At 40.6% G+C, this 14,109-nt stretch overlaps 1 protein-coding gene across 1 annotated transcript; it reads left to right on the forward strand.

Annotated features, from left to right (window-relative positions):
- Positions 1-7,309: 7,309 nt before the first annotated feature.
- On the forward strand, positions 7,310-10,056 carry LOC106584091 (regulator of G-protein signaling 16). The gene is made up of 3 exons (XM_082967944.1): positions 7,310-7,827; positions 8,363-8,529; positions 8,717-10,056. The coding sequence occupies exons 1-3, from the start codon at positions 7,659-7,661 to the stop codon at positions 8,915-8,917; spliced, it is 537 nt and encodes a 178-aa protein (XP_082824070.1). The 5' UTR covers positions 7,310-7,658; the 3' UTR covers positions 8,918-10,056.
- Positions 10,057-14,109: the final 4,053 nt, after the last annotated feature.

Here is a 14,109-nt window from a genome sequence, read left to right on the forward strand (position 1 = left end):
AAGAGAGCTCAGGAAATATATATATATTTTTTTACACATATTTAACCCCTTATTTTTGTTGGCACAAATCTACCTCCATACTTCCATTCATTTGTATGAGTTACCTTCAGACGAGTCCTGTGAAACTTGTGGGGGACGTTGAGCAAAGCGGAAAACACCATTGTGTTATTGAGAGTCTCCTCTTTCCAAAGAGTGCAATAGTTTGTAGGCCAAACCGTTCGTTTTCGTGAGAAGATCAATTTTCTGGCTGTCTAATGGTCTAACAAACATCGCTGTAGTTCAGCCACCTTCCACCACATTCACATTTGCATTTACGTCATTTAGCAGACGCTCTTATCCAGAGCTACTTACAAATTGGTGCATTCAACTTATGATATCCAGTGGAACAACCACTTTACAATAGTACATCTATATCTGGGGTGCCAGAGCAACGAACAGTTTTGACTGGGCTGAGCGGGAACTGTGCTTCCACAGAGGTAGGGGGGCCAGCAGGCCAGAGGTGGATGAACGCAGTGCCCTTGTTTGGGTGTAGGGACTGATCAGAGCCTGAAGGAACAGAGATGCCGTTCCCCTCACAGCTCCGTAGGCAAGCACCATGGTCTTGTAGCACATGCGAGCTTCAACTGGAAGCCAGTGGAATGTGCGGAGGAGTGGGATGACGTGAGAGAACTTGGGAAGGTTGAACACCAGACGGGCTGCGGCGTTTAATGGCACAGGCAGGGAGCCCAGCCAACAGCGAGTTGCAGTAATCCAGACGGGAGATGACAAGTGCCTGGATTAGGACCTGCACCGCTTCCTGTGTAAGGCAGGGTTGTACTCTGCGGATGTTGTAGAGCATGAACCTACAGGATCGGGTCACCGCCTTGATGTTAGCGGAGAACGACAGGGTGTTGTCCAGGGTCACGCCAAGGCTCTTAGCACTCTGGGAGGAGGACACAATGGAGTTGTCAACCGGGATGGCGAGATCATGGAACGGGCAGTCCTTCCCCGGGAGAAAGAGCAGCTCCGTCTTGCCGAGGTTCAGCTTGAGGTGGTGATCCGTCATCCACACTGATATGTCTGCCAGACATGCAGAGATACGATTCACCGCCTGGTTATCAGAAGGGGGAAAGGAGAAGATTCGTTGTGTGTCGTCTGTGTAGCAATGATAGGAGAGACCATTTGAGGATATGAGAGAGCCAAGTGACTTGGTGTATAGCGAGAACAGGAGAGGGCCTAGAACTGAGCCCTGGGGGACACCAGTGGTGAGAGCACGTGGTGCGGAGACAGATTCTCGCCACGCCACCTGGTAGGAGCGACCTGTCAGGTAGGACACAATCCAAGAGTGAGCCGCGCCGGAGATGCCCAACTCGGAGAGGGTGGAGAGGAGGATCTGATGGTTCACAGTATCAAAGCCAGCATATTGGTCTAGAAGGATGAGAGCAGAGGAGAGAGAGTTAGCTTTAGCAGTGCAGTGTGGAGAGCCTCCGTGACACAGAGAAGAGCAGTCTCAGTTGAATGACCAGTCTTGAAACCTGACTGATTTGGATCAAGTGCAGAAGGCTGACATACACGGATGCGATGGATTGAGACACAGCCCATGCAAAAAAACATATATTTCTAGCTTAAACTGACAGATTTTGATGGGTATTTTTTATTATGCTAATTAGACTCGTCTGAAGTTGCTACAGCTGATCGGTAGCATCCTAACAGTTTGGCCTACAAACTAATGTGACCCCTCTATGAAAAGGGGGGTCACATTAGGATGCCCACACGCCTCAAAAGACTAGTCTGAAGGTAGCCGGGTACAAGGAAAAATAAATTATGGAAATATATACAGTGCATTCAGAAAGTATTCCGACCCCTTGACGATTTTTTTCCCCCTCATCAATCTACACATAATACCTCATATATTGACAAATAAAAGAACAGGTAACATTTTTGTGCAAATGTATTAAAAATAAAAAACTCATAGCACATTTACTTAAGTATTTAGACCCTTTACTCAGTACTTTGTTGAAGCACCTTTGGCAGTGATTACAGCCTCGAGTCTTCTTGGGTATGATGCTATAAGCTTGGCATGCCTTTATTTGGGGAGTTTCAAACTCTCTCAGGTTGGATGGGGAGCGTCGCTCCACAGCTGTTTTCAGGTCTCTCCAAAGATGTTCGATCAGGTTCAAGTCTGGGCTCTGACTGGGCTACTCAAGGACATTCAGAGACTTGTCCCGAAGCCACTCCTGCTTTGTCTTGACTGTGTGCTTAGGGTTGTTGTCCTGTTGGAAGGTGAACCTTTGCCCCAGTCTGAGGTCCTTTGCGGTCTGGAGCAGGTTTTCATCGATGATCTCTCTGTACTTTGCTCCATTTATCTTTCCTTTGATCCTGACTAGTCTCCCAGTCCCTGCAACTGAAAGCATCCCCAAAGCATGACACTGCCACCACCATGCTTCACCGTAGGGATGGTGCCAGGTTTCCTCCAGATGTGACGCTTGGCATTCAGGCCAAAGAGTTCAATCTTGGTTTCATCAGACCAGAGAATCTTGTTTCTCATGGTCTAAGAGTCCTTTATGTGCCTTTTAGCAAACTCCAAGCGGGCTGTCATGTGCCTTTTACTGAGGAGTGGCTTCCGTCTGGCCGCTCTACCATGAAGGCCTGATTGGTGGAGTGCTGCAGAGATGGTTGTCCTTCTGAAAGGTTCTCCCATCTCCACAGAGGAACTGTGGAGCTCTGTCAGAGTGACCATCGGTTTCTTGGTCATCTCCCTCACCACGGCCCTTCACCTCGAATGCTCAGTTTGGCCGGGCGGCCAGCTCTAGGAAAAGTCTTGGTGGTTCCAAACTTCCTTCATTTAAGAATGATGGAGGCCACTGTGTTCTTGGTGACCTTCAATGCTGCAGACATTTTTTAGTACCCTTCCCCAGATCTGTGCACCGACACAATCCTGTCTCAGAGCTCTACAGACAATTCCTTCGAAGTCATGGCTTGGATTTTGCTCTGACATGCACGGTCAACTCTGACAAATTATATAGACAGGTGTGTGCCTTTCCAAATCATGTCCAATCAATTGAATTTACCACAGGTGGACTCTAATCAAGTTGTAGGAACATCTCAAGGATGATCAATGGAAACAGGATGTACCTGAGATCCATTTCAAGTCTCTTAACCTCTTGGGACTATGTGGGACGCTAGCGTGCCACCCGTGGTGCACCCTATCAACAGCAGGTGCATTTCAAGAGCGGCAAATTTGAAACCAAATAAATGTCAAAACTCAAATTTTTCAAACATACAACTATCTTACACCCTTTGAAAGATAAACATCTCCTTAATCTAACCACGTTGTCCAATTTCAAAAATTACGGCGAAAGCATAAAGTTAGATTATGTTAGGAGAGTACATTGACAATAGCTGTGTGTAATGTTTTGTCAATTCAAAGACAAGCGTCACCAAAACCATAAAACCAGCTAAAATGATGCACTAACCTTTGACAATCTCCATCAGATGACACTCCTAGGACATTATGTTAGACAATGCATGCATTTTTAGTTCTATCAAGTTCATATTTATATCCAAAAACAGCGTTTTACTATGGCGTTGATGTTCAGGAAATCGTTTCCCTTCAATAACCGGCAGTCAAGTCAGCACCACAAATTAAATAATTAAAATTAGAAAACATTGGTAAAATATTATATTGTCATTTAAAGAATTATAGATTTACATCTCTTGAACGCAATCGACTTGCCAGATTTAAAAATAACCTTACTGGGAAATCACACTTTGCAATAATCTGAGCACTGCGCCCAGAAAAATACGCTTTGCGATACAGACAAACGGCCATGTTGGAGAGATCTAAAATCGAAAATACTATGTAAATAATCCATTACCTTTGATTCTCTTCATCAGATGTCACTTCCAGGAATCCCAGGTCCATAACGAATGTAGTTTTGTTCAAAAAAGCTCATCATTTATGTCCAAAAAGCTCCGTGTTGTTAGCACATGATCTAAGCCCGCCGGACTTCACTTCATGAACGAGGGGAAAAAATATATTTACGTTCGTTCAAACATGTCAAACGTTGTATAGCATAAATCATTAGTGCCTTTTTTAACCAGAACATGAATAATATTCAAGGTGGACGAATGCATTCTCTTTTAAAACGAATTGGAACGAGGGTACCCAACATGACCTCGCGCGCCAGAGTCTAATCGGCCATCACCGTTCCAAGGCTCTTGTTCGGTCAGATCTCATAGTAGAAGATTCAAAACACTTTGTAAAGGCTGGTGACATCTAGTGGAAGCAATAGGAAGTGCCAAAACATTAATCAGCCCCTGTGTGTTTCAATGGCATAGGCTTAAAGGTAATTCAACACATCAGGTATCCACTTCCTGTCAGAAAATGTCTCAGGGTTTTGCCTGCCAAATGAGTGCTGTTATACTCACAGACACCATTCAAACAGTTTTAGAAACTTTAGGGTGTTTTCTATCTATATATAATAAGTATATGCATATTCTAGTTACTGGGTAGGATTAGTAACCAGATTAAATCGGGTACGTTTTTTTTATCCAGCCGTGAAAATACTGCCCCCTAGCCCCAACAGGATAAAAAGGGTGTGAATACTTATGTGCATAAGGTACTTAAAATATACATACATAAATTAGCAAAAATTTCTAAAAACATGTTTTTACTTTGAATACTTTCAAAATAAACTGTATGGAGATAATTTAGTGCCTAAAATAGGTGGTTAAATACATGTAAAAAATATAAATAATAATAGTTTCCTGATCTTTCTTACACTACACGGCCAAAACTAGATGTTGGAACATTGCTGTGGGACTTGCTTCCATTCAGCCACAAGAGCATTAGTGAGGTCGGGCACCGATGTTGGCCGATTAGTCCTGGCTCTCTATCAGTGTTCCAATTCATCCCAACGGTGTTCGATGGGGTTGAGGTCAGGGCCCTGTGCAGGCCTATCATGTTGTTCCACACTGATTTTGACAAACCATTTCTTTATGGACCTCGCTTTGTGCATGGGGGCATTGTCATGCTGAAACAGGAAATGGCCTTCTCTGAACTGATGCCATAAAGTTGGAAGCACAGAATCATCTAGAATGTCACTTATGCTGTAGCGTTATGATTTCCCTTTACTGGAACTAAGGGGCCTAGCCCGAACCATGAAAAACAGCCCCAGACCATTATTCCTCCTCCACCAAACTTTACAGTTGGCACTATAATTTGGGGTAGGTAGCGTTCTCCTGGCAACTTTTGTTATTGACCAAATACTTATTTTCCACCATAATTTGCAAATAAATTCATGAAAAATCCTACAATGTGATTTTCTGGATTTTTTTTTCTCATTTTGTCTGTCATAGTTGACGTGTACTTATGATGAAAATTACAGGCCTCTCTCATCTTTTTAAGTGGGAGAACTTGCACAATTGGTGGCTGACTAAATACTTTTTTGCCCCACTGTAAACTATGCAGAAAAATGCACATATTGTTTACATAGAATTAGCCATAATGATTATGGTTCTAGATTGCAGGGAAAAGCTGTTTCAGGTGTTTGAAAAATGCTAAATTCTCCCAACTTTCCCCTTCTACATCCTACATAATTCGTGCCCCCTCTAAAATAATTGGTGTATGATGCTCCTGTGTGGAGCGTTAGCTAACCCGAATGGTCCCTAGGGTCTATTTTATGAATCATACACTGATGATGCAGGTTGATTCATCCTCATCATCGCTAACTACGCTTTATTAATGCTCTGATTCAGTATGTTTGTGTATTGCACAGTCATATGTTTTTTTCTCTAGGGTCATGTAAGAAGGATGGGCAATGAAAATGATGCATCTGTCTCTGATGACATTATGATGATATACTGTACATGCAACTATGAAGGCAGAGCTGTTGTGTAGAGAGAGTTTATTGAAAAGGGGCTCAAAGGGCTCAAAACAATGGGTATTATGATGGAAGTTTCATTGTAGTGTGTGTTTGTGTTATTACATCTGTTCGTATTGTATTTCCCAAATTAATATTTGTCCTGTGTTTTCTCCTGAATGTGAGGTGCAGGTACAATATTATTTATCTTAAGTGGTTCCTGGTTCCAGCAAACTTTAATATATACAGTATATGTGGCGCCACTGGAATGAGGTGTTTATCTGAGTCATTGTAGATCCTTGATATTCCTAAAAAAGGAAAGGTGATAGCATCTGCAGTCATTTACCGGAGATGCTATCAACCTTTCCATTTTTGGAATATCAAGGAGCTGTGTATATCCAATCAAACGTTATAATTATCATTAAACATGACTAAATAATCAAACCACATTTCCTTCCCTGAAACCAGCCCTAGGGCCTCATTTATCAATATTGCATAGTTATTCTAAAATACTACTTACAAATGAAATTTAAAACACATAGAAAAAGTGTGATTTATAAAACTTTCACACATGCCTCTAATTTAACAAATTACTGTACTTAATATGGATTATTATTGTAAAAAATGTGTGCCTGTGCATGATTGATAAATGAGGCCCCTGGACTTTTTGTATCTACTGTATGAGATCATCTTTGTTAAGGGGTTATTAATGTATTCTCATTTTATCTCCCCTGTTGTCTCCTGTGTGTGTGTGCATGTGTGTGTCCAAGCAGTGATCATTAACAACAGACAAAGGAAGAGCATCCTTGTCGAGGTGACATCCAACAGGTGGTGGATATAACAGTGAACATGTTGACACCTCTTCTTTATGGTTAGTAAACACTGCCACACATACACGCACAAACATATGCATACAAACACATCCATGCACACACACACCGACACACACCGACACACACCGACAAACACCCGCTGGCCCATGTAAGTGGGAGATTCATTTTGTCCAATCAGACAATAACATGTTTTCAGAGAGCAGAAAGAAAACAAACAACACAAAAGACTTGTTTGATTTCAGGGATGTTGAAAAGTAATTTCCCAGCTTCGCCCTCCATCTCTCGCTCTCCTATATTTCCCTCTCTCTTTCTCTCTCTCACACCCTCCCTCCCTTCCTATTTTTCGTGCTCCTTCCCCATCTCTCTCTGTATCTCCCTCTCTCACACACGCGCACGCACACACACACACACACACACACACACACACACACACACACACACACACACACACACACACACACACACACACACACACACACACACACACACACACACACACACACACACACACACACACACACACACACACAGTCTCGAGGCCGTGTCATTGGCTGAGTAGGCTGATGACAAGTCTCAGGCTGGAGGATAAAAGCTCTCTGCTCCCTCACTGCAGACACACTCTGTTGATCTCAGTCCAACTGCTCGCCTGAACTCGAAGGATTTACTTACCTACACTACGTACCGCTCTCTGACATCCACATCAACTATGTGCAAAGGACTAGCTCTGTCTTCCACCTGCCTAGAAAGGTACATACAACTATTCACTGTCGCTGTCTCTGGCATTTGGATTAAAGGATTATAGGGGATTATTATTTGGCTTTCCAGCTTCAGTAATGATGAAGGTGAAGGCGGTTTTAGTGGATTCTAAATTTAGACCTTGCAGCGAGGAGACGTGTCTCGATTTGTTAATGACTAGTTAGTAGCAAAATATTGTACTGAACAAGGACTCAATTCAAGGACTTGTGCATTATTTATCTTACCTATGATATTATTCTCTCTCCTTAGGGCCAAGGAACTGAAATCAAGAATGGTCAACTTTCTGCAAAAATCCAACTGGAGTCTATCAAGCTGCAAAATAGGCAAAACTAGACCTACTCTGGAAGAATGCATGAGGTGGAAAGAGTCTTTTGAAAAGCTGCTGTCCAATAAATGTAAGTAAACCTTACTCTTCACTGCACACACACATATACACACACACACACACACACACAACTAGTTCTGCAGAGATGCGACGAAAATAAACCTTTAATTCTGCACTTAGGTTAGAGTAGGATATTTTGTCCCATTTAAAAATGTATATATATATATATATATATATATATATATATATATATATATATATATAGTCCCATTTTAGCCCCAGGTGCTTATAGAGTATTACTGGGAGCTTGCTAATTACGAAGATAAGAGATTTGATACTCACAACATCACACAGCCGCTGCTGTGGAATACACATGCTGGCACAGTGCTGGGGGTTATTCCACAAGATACAGACAAATGCATACACTTGTACACACATATAGAGAGACACACACATACACACACACACTAATGTACACACACATACCCACACAGTAGGTAATGCAAGGAAACAGATGCTAGGATAGCCTACTACATAGCATCATTGTTATTGAACTGTACCAATATGAATCTCTCTCTCATTTTCTCTCTCTCTCTCTTCATCAGATGGACTGATAGCCTTCACAGATTTCCTGGTGTCAGAGTTCAGTGAGGAAAACATTGCGTTCTACTTTGCCTGTGAGGACTTCAGGAGCACTAAGTCTGCTGCCAAGCTGGCCGCCAAAGCCCAGAGAATCTATGATGAGTTCATCTGCACCGACGCCCCCCGAGAGGTATGCATCCCTCAAAAGCTTGCTTTATTTTCCCTCACCAATGAAATTTCTATGGCATCCCAATTTCAATCATCTTTATTACAACTATAAATTACAACTTTATTACAACTATAAATAAAAAAAGAACACATCTTCATTCAGACTGCAGCAGCTGACTAACCTCTCTCTTTCCATTCTCTATCTCCAGGTGAACATTGACCACGAGACTCGTGACATCACCAGGGCCAACCTGAAAGATCCATCTACGTCCTGTTTCGACATGGCCCAGCACAGGATCTATCTTCTCATGGCAAAGGACTGCTACCCTCGCTTCCTCCGTTCCCCGGCTTACAAAGACCATATCAGCCAGCTCTGTGCCAAGTGCACATCCACCTCCAAGAAGGCGTGAACTAGTAGCAGTGGACCTAGTGTGGTCATCTAAAGTTTGAACAGAAAAGGAACTTATCGCCGTTGAACGTTGACCAGGCATGAAGCCTTAAGATGGGAATGTCTACAGATGGAGGTGGACAGATGTCTCGTCATGAGCGGACAAGAGATGGGGAAATGCTGATGCCAGCTATTTTGAAAGATGAAGACTGTCAATCACCATAGAGCTCTGAAGGAGGGAAAGAGAAAGAGAAAAGACAGACGGGGTGATACCCCATATGGACAGAAGTTGGGACAAGAACCGAGATGGCAATATCACCACATGATGTGGACTATCATTAGTGAATGTACGGAGATACAGAGTGGGCTGAAGAAAGTGTGTAAAGGATGCATTGACAATGAGTTGGACTTTAACAATCAAAGGTACACTGATATAGTGTCTCATTCTATTGCATCAATGTCTAACTGTGTTCGTAACTAGACATGTTTTCAAGGTTGGGTATGTTACTTTGTAAATGTAATCCATTACAGTTACTTGTCCAAAATTGTAATCAGTAAAGTAACTTTTGGATTACATTTAGATGACTTTCCCCTTAAGAGGCTTTAGAAGAAGACAAAAGGGATCCATCAAACACATTTGGTGTGTCATCATAGGGGTCTCTGACTTGTGGTCAGAATCACTAAGGTGGAACAATTAAACTTGAGCCTTTTTTCAATGCTGAATTGATTGTCATTGAGAAAACAAAAAGGTGTAAATGTATTTTTCCTCAAACATCCTTGCTGAATTCAAAAGTAATCTGTGAAGTAATCATCGAGTTCTTACAAAGTACCTGTAATCTGATTATAATAGTTTTGCTGGTAACGTACTGTAACTGATTACAGTTGCAGTTTGTAATCGGATTACATGTAATTGATTGCATGTAATCAGTTACTCCCGAACCCTGCATGTTTTCTACATGCAAATGAGTATTTATACTATTTATTTGTTTCTACTCGGTTCTGTTGTCTCTATGTGTTAAATAATGTATTTAACAAGACAAAGAGAGGAAGAAAAAACTGTGCAATATATTTATACTGTTGTCTGATACTGTTGTTGTTTTTACATCACAGAAAGAATATGCTAAGTTATTTGAATAAAAAACGAATATTTGAATATTGAAACTGTGTCTGTCTTACTTTCGATAATATCACTTCCATACGCAAATGGTTGATATCAGTGACGGTCAAAGTTTGAGAAGATTTGCAGACACCCAATTTTGATTAGGTAAATGAATAGCAAAGTCGAGATGATTTTGACAGTGTAGTACAACACTGTTTAAAAAAAATACTAACATTCTCACTGCATAATTAATATGAAGCATATACAGAATTATCCATGTATTTTAAGCTTTTTATCCATGGATACTAAACAGAGCCTATCCTTAGGAAGCTAGGCAGCATCCATCTCAATGCGGTAGGATATCCGACTTCATTTAACAACACTACTTCCTCTCTCCGGATAATGATAGAACATGTTTGCTCATACTCTATCATTGCTATGATTACTATGAGCCTGTGATTATTTTTATTAAGCCCACTCTGCAGTGAGATGAACTAGCAGGTGTCACGCCATACACTGATTGGGTCACCAAGGCAACTGTTTGGCCTGTATTACAAAGCATCAGGAACACTAAATGTTCTTGTCAGCTAACGGACAATGCTTTTGTCTCATTGTGCATTGTATGTGCATTGTGTTGACTATGTGAGCTTTCGTTTCACATGGAGTGAAATGGAAGTTAGTTCTTGGAAACAGGAAATAAAAGGGAGATAGTGTGAGAGCATCTACGTAATAGAGAGTCATAAAGCCTTGTTAGTCATTTTTGTTTGGACAAGTCATCGATCTTTGACAATAAAGGACATAAATCAAGCTAGCGTTGTGACAGGGCTGCTACAACCACACCAGCCATCTAACATATCCACAGTGGTTTAATCTCCTGCTGAGATTATGTAAAACCGTTTTTATGACTTAGTACTGTGGCCTCAACATTAACTATCACTATTACATGTCAGCATAGCCCGAAAATAATTTGGTTACTTGTTATAGCAATTCCCACATAAAAACTTCATTGGGAGGAACGATGTTTAACATGCTTTTTACATAGATCACAAAAGAAAATCATGATGAAAGTGGCCATTTTAGGCCCTTTTTAGAGCTATACATGCCTCGTGAGACCCTATCACCCACCGGGGAACCATACATGGTGCAGAGAACATTTTTGTGTCATTATACTCCTTATAGTTTGCTCTAAAATATGGAGTATTGTTACATTATGGATAAACATTCAACATTAAAAAATAGAATTATTAATATCTCAAAAGTACCCTTTTTGATTTTGCTTATTTTTAGACATATTGTTTGGAACAATATACTCTTAAAGCACATCAAACTGCCAGAGTGAGCTCCCTACACTTTTCGATCAATTATCGATTTTTTACATAGGAATTGACATTATAGGTCCTTAGCCAATCACAGCCCTCCTATAGAATTGAATATTCAGCAAATCACCAGCAAATCACCCTTTGAATCCATTTTCCCATTGACTGTGTTGCTGGTGCTCAAAAATGTATCATCATTTTAAAAGTAGCAGAGAGCTCACTTTGGGAATATTGTAGAGAATATTGTTTAAAACAATATGTATAAAAAAAATTACAAAATGAAAAAGGGTACTTTTGAGATAGTAATAGTTTTAATGTTGAATGAATTAATATGTCAAATTGTATTTCATAATGTAGTGATACGCCTATTAGGAGTATAATGACATCAAGGTGTTGCCTGGTTCTTGGAGGGGGGCATGTATAAGTCTAAAAAATGGCCTAAAATGGCCACTATCATCATGGTGTTACAAATGTAAAAAATATTTCAAACATACAAAATTAAGTTTCTATGTGAGAACTGCCAGACAATCTGACATACAAAAACATATTTTCGGTATTTGCTGGCATGGAATCGCTCAATTACTTGGTACAAGTAAGTGCAATGTAATGACTATGTTGGTAGCCTACACATTATTGCAAAGTACCTACTACTAATGTGATGAGGATAGTTATCTGATTTTGACCATGGAAATTTGAAGTTTTCTTTTATTCAGCCAATATCTTAATGAAAAGTGTCCTAGTCAGTGATACCATTTTTGTTATTTAAATGTTATCAGTGAGGAGTGGATCTAGTGCAGGTGGAACTCAGAGCTGCTGAATTTTTATCTCAGTTACATCTGATCTTCTTGGGAACAAAATGTCCATTCATCTCAGCCGATGAGTGTCGATAAAGCTGGTTTTGTAAGCATATGCTGTTTGCCGAGACCTGTTCAGTGCAGTTGGGACTCTGAAGAGGGGTACTCAGGACTATTTTGATGAAGCCTCTTCAGCATCAACTCATTGTTTGAAATTCCCTTTAGTGGAGCACCAGGCAATGTTCTGACTGGGAAATCAAGCTTACAAACCAGAGATAACGGTTGTTTCTTGAAGGCAAATGCAAAAAAAAAAAATGAAGCTTGAAAACTGGGTTGAGAAGAGACCAAAGAGCATTTTGCACCTGTGCAAAGTTTCCAAAATGTTGATCTGTAGTGAGATAGCTTGCTTTGTATCTGGCCCTTAAGTACGCAGATGTGTTAGTGTTAGAGCATATAACAGAGCTCATCCGGACCCATACGAAATGTACTAGTTTGTAGAGTGCTAACAGTTGGTGAGGGAGGAATGTGGAGTGTCCCAAGTCAATTGGGTACTCAAACCATGTTGGAAATAGTATACCGGAGTAGCAAATTCCAGGTGAGATAGTTTGCCCTGGTTTTGGATAGCTGAATCACCAAGCAACTGTGGTCCACTTTTAGCTCAGCAAAAAAGAGGTATAACATATACACTTGCTAAATGTGTTGACTCTGATACTGAAATTAATATGTCAATGGACATTTCCAATCATATTACACCATTTAAATACCTTGTAATGCTATTATGTGTTTGGAGAGAATACAACATGATTATGATATTTTTCTCTAACAACCCTGAAACACCGCTTTTCTTCCCTATTACCTCATCCTGTCTACCATCTCATACAGTAAGCTGTGGAGGAGGAGGTGGACTGTTATGTAAAGCCCACTTCATCTGTCTGCATGGTAAATCATCTGCATGATAGTGGAGAGAGAGTGATGCAGACCTCTGCGTCATCAACTTCCTGACACGACTGCCTGAACTTCTCTCAGTAATTTCATGAAAGAAAAATGCAAAATTACTCTGGAATTCATCCCCTGCTGTCTTTATAAAAATCTAAATTGTATAAACAAGAACAAAAAAGGTACAATTCATCAAGTTTATAGATATTTACAATGTGTGGTCTAAATACATTTTACCTTGCACCATTGTAATTCTCTATAGCTTCATTGTGTAACAACAAATGTATTGACATAAATATACTTTAAGTTGATATACATCATAGGCTACCTTCTGTACATCAGTGGAGGCTGGTGAGATGAGCAATAGGAGGACGGGCTCATTGTCATGGCTGGAAAGGAATAAATCGAACGGTATCAAACACATCAAACATATGGAAACCACATGTTTGACTCCATTCCATTTATTTCATTCTAGCCATTACAATGAGCCCGTTCTCCTATAGCTTCTCCCACTAGCCTCCACTTTTGCACATGTGATTTCTCAATGCCAAACTTCTTATTGCTAACACGTCAGTAGCTAAGCTATATAACCTCCTAGAAACTGCATAAGGCTGACCACTGGGAGAACATTTACAGGAGAGTACTGCCACCATTTGGGGATTAACTGATACAGCACATCCTTTCACTGACTCAAGGGCAGGAGTCGCCAACCTTCCTCCTAGAGATGTACAGTGCCTTGCAAAAGTATTAATCTCCCTTGGCATTTTTTCTATTTTGTTGCATTATAACCTGTAATTTAAATTGATTTTTATTTGGATTTCATGTAAAGGACATACACAATATAGTCAAAATTGGTGTGAAATTAGCAAAATTCAAAAAAATCTAAAACGGAAAAGTGGTGCGTGCATATGTATTCACCCCCTTTGCTATGAAGCCCTTAAATACGATCTGGTGCAACCAATTACCTTCAGAAGTCACATTATTAGTTAAATAAAGTCCACCAGTGTGCAATCTAAGTGTCACATGATCTGTCACATGATCTCAGTATATATACACCTGTTCTGAAAGC

The sequence above is a fragment of the Salmo salar genome, chromosome 23 (assembly GCF_965601325.2).
Source record: "Salmo salar chromosome 23, fSalSal1, whole genome shotgun sequence".
In the NCBI taxonomy this organism is placed as follows: Eukaryota; Metazoa; Chordata; class Actinopteri; order Salmoniformes; family Salmonidae; genus Salmo; species Salmo salar.

Coding starts and splice junctions, on each gene's coding strand:
- LOC106584091 (XM_082967944.1), top strand. CDS start 7,659: ATGATATTATTCTCTCTCCTTAGGGCCAAGGAACTGAAATCAAGAATG. Junction 7,828..8,362: donor AAAGCTGCTGTCCAATAAAT/GTAAGTAAACCT, acceptor TCTCTTCATCAG/ATGGACTGATAGCCTTCACA. Junction 8,530..8,716: donor GCACCGACGCCCCCCGAGAG/GTATGCATCCCT, acceptor CTCTATCTCCAG/GTGAACATTGACCACGAGAC.